At 57.9% G+C, this 9,296-nt stretch overlaps 2 protein-coding genes and 1 long non-coding RNA gene across 5 annotated transcripts in view; 2 read left to right on the top strand and 1 right to left on the bottom strand.

Moving 5' to 3' along the window:
- The window catches only part of HOXD3 (homeobox D3), a 64,604-nt gene that overhangs the window by 19,899 nt on the left and 35,409 nt on the right, over window positions 1–9,296 (top strand). The gene's annotated exons all lie outside the window — the stretch shown is intronic.
- Window positions 2,924–4,047, bottom strand: LOC149867434 (uncharacterized). Its single transcript, XR_016442051.1, has 2 exons — window positions 3,908–4,047; window positions 2,924–3,377 (listed from the first exon to the last, which is right to left on the bottom strand). It is a non-coding gene; the product is annotated as an uncharacterized LOC149867434 (long non-coding RNA).
- HOXD8 (homeobox D8) lies at window positions 3,384–6,491 on the top strand. 3 transcript variants are annotated; one of them, XM_090045404.1, is made up of 2 exons: window positions 3,384–4,742; window positions 5,742–6,491. In XM_090045404.1, the coding sequence occupies exons 1-2, from the start codon at window positions 3,947–3,949 to the stop codon at window positions 6,035–6,037; spliced, it is 1,092 nt and encodes a 363-aa protein (XP_089901530.1). In that variant the 5' UTR covers window positions 3,384–3,946; the 3' UTR covers window positions 6,038–6,491. The 3 variants fall into 3 exon arrangements, with proteins under 3 accessions (XP_089901530.1, XP_089901533.1, XP_089901532.1); XM_090045407.1 differs by having other exon boundaries at window positions 4,478–5,160; window positions 5,745–6,491; XM_090045406.1 differs by having other exon boundaries at window positions 4,478–5,160.

Below are 9,296 nucleotides of genomic sequence, written 5' to 3'. Positions count from 1 at the left end.
GCAACAGAGACATTGATCTTTTGTTTATTTCACACACGGGAGCTTGGAAAACATATCTCTACACCTTTCATATCCAAATTAAAACTGTCTCCAAGTAGACCCTAATCCAGAAGAATATTTGAAGAAATAAAAGGAAACTCCAACCCCCTAACCTAGTCACATTTTGTCTGTGATCCTCAGTAAACACCTACTCTAGAAAGCAAATCATAAAGGGCCTGGCTTCAGTTATATGTTACAGATAGCCTACTACATGATCTTTCTTGAAATATGTTATATACAAGTTGTCTTTCAAAAAACCAGTGAGGTTTCACGTGTGATCTCTTGGAATAATTCAAGAAATATTTCCGAAATAACCCTCCACAGGCAATGATTTAAGATGATGCATGCTTTCTTAAATCTTCCCCGTCCCTATTTCTAATCTCGCTGCTATTTAACCTGAACAATTCAGAGACTCGGAATGGGCACATAACACTACCAAGTTATCAGCTCGGGATGTGTGTCCGGGTCTGTTTAGCAACAGTCTCCTGCCTTCAGCATTTATAAACACAGAGGACTTTATCAGGATAATTAAGATGAAGTTCATTGTAAAAAAATGCTTTGTTTAAAGAGCAACCATTAAAATGAAGGATCCGTAAATATTTATGAGCAGTTCAGTTAATTTAAGATTCAGAAGAGTTGCAGAGACCTGGTTTTTAACGTTTTACCTCTGTTTAAAAAGGCAAAGGAGCAGAGTATTAGGAAAAGGTGTTGCATGGATTCCCCATCCATTGTCGACCCTATACCTATAATTCTTTTAAAACAGGAAGAACCGAGGTATAATAAAACCATTGAGATGGCTAGACGTCTGGACCTAATGAGTTTACGATATGCTATGGCGCTTTTCTTTGAAACCATCTTATTTTGATGTTTGTGTTTGTTAGAAGAAAACAAAAATGCAGACACCCCGAGTCTTAAAATCTGGACTATAAATTTCAACATGTCAGCGTTGGGCCAAGGCAGACCGGGCAAGGAAAGACGACGCTAAGGTCGAAAAATAAAGCAATTTCTTTAAAAAAAATCAATGCATTTGTGGACATATATTTATAGAAGTGTGATTTGGTGATTAATCCTACGGCAAGCACATGCATGTTTTGGAAAATAGCAGTGTGTATTGATTGATCTGTAACTAATGTCACTAAACCGTATTATAGCAAGAAGGATACTTCATTATGTGGATTTTATCTGAGTGCTGGGAAGATAAGGAAATCAAGCCCTTGCAAGTTAGGTCGAACCTGGTTTTATCATTTTTGAGTCACGAAGGCAGAGTCACATTTGTCATTGTTTGCATGTTGCTTCTCTGCTTATTTCAAAATGGCAGGCGGAAAAATAGGTGTTTGAAACAACTAGGCGGCCTCCAACTTCCGCTGAAACAAAGTACTCACCAGGGCATCGCAGCCCCTCTCTAATTCCCGTGTGTCGTCTGTGATTTAAAAATTAAAATATCAAATCATCCTATTACACCATAACTAAAACTTGGAAGGAATGGCATGCGGGGGCTGAACAAAAGAAGAGTCTTCCGTTTCGTCTGCAGTGCAAATGTATATAATTAGATCAAAAACAAGTTCAAGGCGGGGAAATCCTGAAGTTGAAAATATCAGATAATCGTTGTGCAGTAGGTAGAGAATCGGGATCAAAATCGTGATAGCAGCGGTCCGCAAAGACTGGCTTAGTAGCCATCTACATCTTTTTTCCCCGCCTGTCCTGTGTGAAGGGGACACTTATAGTTTATGTTTAGACAGTTGGGGGCAATTAAAGGATGGTATAAGTATGCTGAAAAGACATGGCACGGTGAAGTCTGGGTAAAAGGCTTTTCTGTGACTACTAGGCGTAGGATCCAGGCTATATACCACGGTCTATACAACCTTTTCTCTATGTGAAAACTGCTGCTATGTACATTCTTTGGGTTGGGTATAAGCTGTGGAAATGACTTCGGAGGTTGAATGAGGAAGATAAGAGCAAGTACGACGGGAAATCATCTAATCCAAAGGTAAAAAAAAAGTCAGCTACTTTTGAATCAAAGTAGGGTAAATATGTATACAGCAAGGAGTGAAAGCTGTCTGATTCCGACCAAGGTTGCGTTTGACCACTAGAGAGCGCTGTTGCTCCATTTTATGAGGCCTACATTTTAATGTCTTTGGTTTTCGAGCGGGGCATTTTATTAATGAATATAATATATAATCCCACTGTTAATCATGATTTTGATGTTTGTAACCAAAAATAAACACGAGCCACTATTCTTTATTCTGATCTAAAAAGATAGATTAGGAAAGCTTGCATGATCAGCTTTTTGGAGCTGATAGGAAGTCCCTCCACTGCACGGGCATGACACCACATCTGGTGATACCAGCCCAGGGATGTGGAAACGAACACGTTTCTCCGGGCTGCTTCTTCTCGTTGCCTTACATTTAAATCTTGACAAATACACTGATCAACATCCCCTGCCTAGCGGTTAAGCGCTGCGAAATAAAAACCAGATGTAAGGCCATTGGGTTGGGCCTGTTGTGGAAGAGGGCTCATTGTGCTGTCTGCGAGTTTGGTTTTTAAACTAAAACTGAAAGTGCTCGAAGCTCTGAACAGCCCCCAAGCAAAAGCCTCGTGTATCCTTGGGATCGATCCCCAGGCTCTTGGCATGTGAACCTGAGGTTTAGCGAGACCAAGGGTGACAGAAGGTAAGGAGCTCATTTGGAAATGATTCTCTTTGTCGCCCAAATGGGGATCTTGTCCCTGTGCTTTCGGGACAAAAGAGAGAGAGAGAGAGAGAGAGGGATTGGTGAGGTCAGAACTGGAGTCTGTTTTCCTTAATACGAAACACACGTTTGAATTTTGTCTGCGCTCATCTGTGGGCAATAATATCGATGGGATTAGGGAATAAAACGCGTCCACATTTGGAGTGAATCACACCCGTTTATTGGAAGGCAAGGCTCTGCACGGCCGCGTGGCTCGGCGCACCAGCAGGCCCGGTCCAGCCCGGCCCCCGCCCCCGCCCGTCCCGGCGCTGGGGCCGGGGCCTGTCCCGCTTGCCCGGTGCCCGCTCTGCTGCGGTGTCGGGCAGAGGCTCCCGCGCAGCCCAGGCTGGGAAGGGCAGGGCCTGGCGCTGCGGTGTCCCGAGCAGCGCCGAGCGACGGGCCGGAGCAGGGAGCCCTGCTGACACGCTGGCGAGGGTGGGCGACACCCAGGATCACTTCCAAGGCCGCGGCTGCCCCGCTCCCAGGCTGCTCGCGGGGCTTGTGCTACCTGCCCGTCTCGCCCTGCAGCTCGGCGGCGCCTCGGCCGGCTCGTGCAGGCCTGCCCGGGTCCGGTGCAGAGACGGGGCCCCCTCGGCCTGGGCTCGTGGCTCCCTGCAAACAGAGCGCGGGGAAGAGCAGTTAGCGGGACGGGAAAGCGGGGCGGGGGCTGGGATGCTCCTGGACGGAGCCACCAATGCTCCCTGCATTGCCACAAGGCGCTCACGCGTGGGGCCGGGCACCGGGGTCGGCGTGGCCTGCCCGCAGCCTCCCCGCTCTGGGGACGGGGTCCTGCCCCGAGGGCGCCCGCGGCGCCGGGCTGCAGCAGATTCAAGGCCAAGGCGCTCGGGTCACAGGCTGGATCGGGGCCCTGGATCCGGGCCGAGGGGCAGAGCGGAGCTGGGCCCGGGCGGCCCGGGAAGGGGGGTCAGCGCGTGCTGCACACCCAGAAATGCCCGGCCCGGCCCGGCCTCTGCATCGCCTCCCGCCTCCTGGGAACATTGTGCCCGAGCTCGGACTCCGTCCCCCAGCGATGCTAATGCTCCCCCGCGCATTTTTTTCCTTGCTTCGCTAACGCCGTCCGCCAAGGGTGAAATGATGGGAAGGATATTCATGGGCATGATTTCCATTAAGTAGCAATTAACCTGGGAGGCGCTGCCGGGCCTGCCCTGCGTCAAGGGTAAATGTGCATCTCATTTCCACGCCGCCTGCCCGGGGCTGGGGCTGGGGCTGGGGCCGGGCCGGGCCCGGTTGGCGCAGCTCTGCGTTGTGTTGCGCTGTGTTGTGTTGTGTGGCGTTGTGACGCGGCGCATTGCACTGCCACCCCCGTCCCCCCGCCTCCCCCCAACCCCGGAGGCCGCCGCCCGCGGGAGCGCAGCCCGCGCCCTCCGCCCCGCCGGCGGCTCTCGTGCCCCGGGCGCTGCCCGGCCCGGCCCGGCCCGGCGCGGCCCGCCCTGCCCCCCCGCGGCCCGCGGCCCGTGGGGTTTCCGAGCGGGGGGAGGATTCCTGTCCGGCCGCGGGAGCCGCGTGTCAGCTGGAGCCGGCCCCCTCCTGGGCGCGGGGCGCGGGCGGGTGCGTGCGCGGGCCGCCGGTGCCTAATAGGAAATAGTAAAAGCAGCGAGGCAGGTCGCTCCGGCTGCCGTTATAGCCCAGCCCCGCCGGGCCGCCGCGCACACAGCGCGGCCAGGGCACCGCGCCGGCCGGCCACAGCGCTGCGCCGAGGCGGAGGTGGAGGCGGCGGCGGTGCCTGGGCCCGGCTCCTGCTGCTGCCGCCGCTGCTGCTGCTGCTGTTGCTGCTGCTCCCCCCGGCCCGGCCCGGCCCAGCCCGGCCCGGCCCGGCCCTGCCCCGCGCCGATGAGCTCGTACTTTGTGAACCCGCTGTACTCCAAGTACAAGGCGGCGGCGGCGGCGGCGGCGGCGGCGGCGGCGGCGGGAGAGGCCATGGGCGCCCCGTGCTACGACTGCCCCTTCGCGCCCGAGGTGAGCGGGCGCCACGCCGCAGCCGCCGCCGCCGCCGCCGCCCTGCTCTACGGGAACGGCGCGGCCGCCGCCGGCTTCCAGCAGCCGCAGCCCGGGCCCGGCGGAGCGGGCGGCGGGGGCCAGGGCTATTACCACCCGGCCGGGGGGAGCCCCGCCGCAGCCTACCAGCCGCCGCCTCCGCCCCCCCCCGCGCCGCCTGCTGCTGCCCCCTGCGGCGGGATCGCCTGTCACGGGGAGCCCGCTAAGTTTTACGGATACGATAACTTACAGAGACAGCAGATTTTTACGACACAGCAAGAGGCCGAGCTGGTCCCATATCCTGACTGTAAATCGTCCAGTGCTAATATTGGCGAGGAACCAGACCACTTAAATCAGAGCTCGTCTCCTGCTCAAATGTTTCCCTGGATGAGAGCACAAGGTTGGGCGCAGTCGGGATTTGCTTCCCTCTCACGTCTGAGACCTCCACTTTTTTCTCCCCCCCCCACTCTGCTTCCCCTCTCTTTGCCTCCCTTGATCCCTTCCTGGCTCTATCGCCCGCGTCCTGCAACCGCGACGGCTTGTGATAATAAAATCATACAGTAAGAAGCCCCCGGTCTGCGCTTCCCCCGCACCCCGCTCCGTCCCGGCAGAAGGGGCTGAAACGCTCTTAGCAGGCACAGGGCATAAATCAGAGAAGGCCGGAGCCGGCTCCAGATTAAATATGAATTGGGATGGGGGTGGTGGTGGGGGGACTTCCAGTTACCGGATAACAGTGACCAGTAAGCGCTGGGACGGAATGGAAATAGAGGGGCCGATCCTGCCTGCAGCTCCTGTCTTGCCCTGCCCATCACCCGCCCGGGGTAGTCCGGCGCGGCCCGAGCAGCTCACCTAGGCGCTAGCCCAGCCGGCAGGACGTGGTTCGTGTTCACCACCCCCCCCAGCTCTTTACTTTGCGAAAAAAAACCCAAAACAAAACAAAAAATCCCAAACAAAACCCTGGTGTGTTTTTGTTTTAATCAGCAGCTCCTGGTAGGAGGAGAGGAAGACAGACCTACAGCCGCTTCCAGACTTTAGAGCTGGAAAAGGAATTCCTTTTTAACCCTTATCTGACCAGGAAGAGGCGCATTGAGGTCTCCCACGCACTAGGACTCACCGAGAGGCAGGTAAAGATCTGGTTTCAGAACAGGAGGATGAAGTGGAAAAAGGAAAACAACAAGGACAAATTCCCGGCTTCCAGACAGGAGGGAAAGGAAGAGGAGGCCAAGAAAGAAGCACATGATCGGGAAGAGGACAGAGGCGAAGGCCAGAAGAACTGAGGTTCTGCCTCTCAGATCAGGAGGGAAAGACTTAACTCAAAGGCCGGCCCGAGCTCGGGCTGCGAGCTCCGGCTCGGCTGCCTCGCCCTCGCCGCTTCCTGTCTTCGTTTTCGTACCCTGCGTGGCACGATCTCTCCCCTAAACAGCTGCTCCGCTCTTCTGTACGTGGAAATCCGATACCAAATTGGTAGTCAGTTCTTTTTAATGCGACGTTTCCGACGTGATTGAAGTGAAACTTCCCCGTGATCCGCACCCACACGCGCAGCTTCCGCGAGGCTTTATTAATCGAACAAGTGCACTTGTGCTAGGCTAAACCTCCTTCCTTTTTCGTTCTTCTCTTACGCTGAATAAATTCAAAAAAAAAAAAATAATTTCTTTGGGGGGTGATCTTAGGGAAATATTTACCTTCTATTACGGATATTTGATTGAAATAAACGAAACTTATTGGCACGCACTGCTAAACTGTTGTAATTCACTGCCTCGCTCTCCTCCCCGAGCCCGGCTGCCATTCCCACCCCCAGCACCCGCACTCGACCCCAGCCGTGGCACCAGCCGCTGGGGCTCCCGGCCGTCCTGCCACGGCTCTCGGGGCGCTGAGCCCGGTGTCGCTGCCGCTGCAGGCGCGGGGACGCGGCATCAGGCCTGGGGCCGGGGTCAGAGCGGCCCTGCCGGTGCTGGGGGATTCACTCGGCGGCAGGTGAAGCCTGTTGAAAGCGACTGTCCCGGGCCGAGCCCTGCTCCGGCTCCCGTGTCACGCGCGGGAGACCGAGGGCATCGGGTCCTGCTTGCATTGCCTGCGGCCCTGCGCCCCGCCCGCACCGCCTCGCCCTCCACCTCCCCATGCCTTGCGCGGCCGCCATATGTATCCGCGTGGCTCCTGTGAGACCGTCGGGCCTACAGCTTGGGACCTCTTCTGAAGCGCCGGGCAGCGAGCCTCCGAGCCACCCCGGGCCGGCCCCTGCGCTTATTTTGCGTGGAGCAGGTCGTGCCTGCCCGGCCACAGAGAGGAGTCGGCAGGCCGATCGGGTTTATTCCCCTGCTTTTGTTTCATAAGAAACGGGAACGGAGGGAGAAGTACGCAACGCCCTGCTAAATTCAGCTCTGGTGTTAATTAAGAGCCTTCAGATTTGCAAGTGAACATCCGTTAAAGGATTGAGCCCGACTTTGGATGTAAGGTGCCCTGAAAGCGAAGGAGAAGCCGGGGTCCCCTCAGTGGGACCTGCCTGCTGCTCTCCTCCTCCTTACAGCTGCGGGGCTGGCCCAGCACGCCTTGCCTGCTTGCTGTCAACGGGCAAGTGGAAATCTTTTTTTTTTTTAAGCTCAGAAAAGCAAGGGCCACAATAGAGGGCTTCTGATGCACCCGGGAAACTCACCCTTTCCCCAGGACCAGCCCCGTTGTCTTACAGGGCTGGTGGCACCAATACAGATTGCTCAGGTGAGTAAATAAGGCTTGGTAGGAGCCGGCCCTAAAGCATCACACCTGGCGGCCAGCGAGAGACAGGCCTTTTTCCCTGACCCGGAGCTTTTCGACTTCAGGCGTCCCGAGGCCGTTTCACCTCCCAGGTTTCTGCTCCAGCGACCGCAGGTGACATACGATATACGCGAGCTCTAAGAAATCCCGAATATCTGACCCTCCCCGCCCCCCAAGTGTCACACACACAAGCGTGTGCAGACGCGCTACGTGGCGGCTGGGAAATAGGTGCCGGGAGAGAGCTGCCTCTATGCGCCTGAGGGCTCCCGGCCTGGGCCGGCCCAGAGCAACGTGTGTCCGCGCAGCCGAGGTTTCCCGTGGGCCAGGCCGCGAAGGGCGGCTTCAGCCCTTGCGTGTGGTGCTGCTTTAGCGGCTGCCGGGGAAGGGCGGGTCCATGGCTCCCCACCCTGCTTTCCATCGCTCCTATTTTTTCCCCGACGGAGTCAATACATTTGGCAGGACGGCTCAGTCCCGAGTAGAGGCTCCTGGCTAGGCAGGGCAGAGGAAGCTTTCTGGATGCAGTGTCCCAATCCCGATTCTGCTTCAAATCCTCCCCCACCCCCCATACTCCCTGGTTCACCTTCATTCATCTGCAGCCGCAGGGACCCGCTCCTCTGGAGCGACCTGCTGCGCGCACCCAAGCCTGGTCTAGAGGTGGCTGTGGGCACCCGCTTCGCAGCGCGGAAAGCGGGTGCTGCACGGACGCGTGGGCCGCGGGGGTGTTGCACACACACGCGGGGAACAAGCGTCCGATGATGGGTGCCGGTGCCCGGCCGGGCAGCCCTCGCTCAGCCCAAGCGCCCTGCCCCTCGTTGCCACCCCCGGTGCAGGGCTGCGCCGTGCCCTCCGCTTTCTGCTCCAGGTGCTGCGATAAAAACCCGCAGTCACCCCCTGCGGCCCAGGGGCTGGGCGGGGCGGGCGGTTGTAACGCGGTGCAGGGCCCGGTCCCCTCTCCGGCCTCCCGTTGCTCCGTGCCGTCCCCTCGAGCCCACCTCGTCTGCAGCCCCCCGCCCAGCCCCGGCGCCGCTCTGTTTCCCAGCACAACGACTGCCCGGGCACTGCGGCACAACTTTTTGGCGCATGGATTTGCATAAAGCCGCCGGGCCGCAGTGCCCGGCCAGGGCCGCGCCTGGCTCTGCCTGCGGCCGCGGGGCAGCACTTCGCGGAGAGGAGCGAGGCGGCGGCCCGGGGCCCGGGCCCCGCCGCCCCTCTCCCGCGGCTGGGGCCGGGGCGCAGCGGGAGGCCGCAGCCCCCGCTCGCCCCCCCCGCAGCGCCGCGGCCCCGGCGGCCCGTATGTGGCCCAGGGTGCCCCGGGCGGGAGCTGCGCTGGGGAAGGCCGGGGGAGCGCTGGCGAGCGGGGCCCAAGGCTCAGCCCCGAGGTGCGGCACAGCGGTGCCCTCTGGCGCTGGGTGCCCGGCTTCCAGGCAGCGCCCCCTCCCCGGAGCCCGGGCGAGTCTGGCAAGGCCCGGTGCAAGGCCGCCGGCGGCCCCGCGCCCCTCCGAGGCCCGTGCCTGGGCCCGTGGGTGATTCGCTGCAGGGGAACAGGGCCCAGCAGCTTCCCTTGGCTCTGTTTTCCGGGCGGGCACCACTGATGGTCCTGGAGGCTGCGAGCAAGGGGCTGAGCGCGGAGCTAGTAACACAGACTAGAGCAAAACGAAATAACATAAAATAGCATTCAAGCAAGTAAAGGAAAAGAGAGTAACATCAAATAAGATTAAATATAATAAGGTGGAATAAAACCTATCATATCACTAATATCATCATAATGAGAAACTCCCGCGAAATTAA

The sequence above is a fragment of the Crocodylus siamensis genome, chromosome 4, assembly GCF_052110815.1.
Source record: "Crocodylus siamensis isolate JL-2025a chromosome 4, ASM5211081v1, whole genome shotgun sequence".
NCBI lineage: Eukaryota > Metazoa > Chordata > Crocodylia > Crocodylidae > Crocodylus > Crocodylus siamensis.
This window is presented reverse-complemented; position numbering and strand designations above follow the sequence as displayed.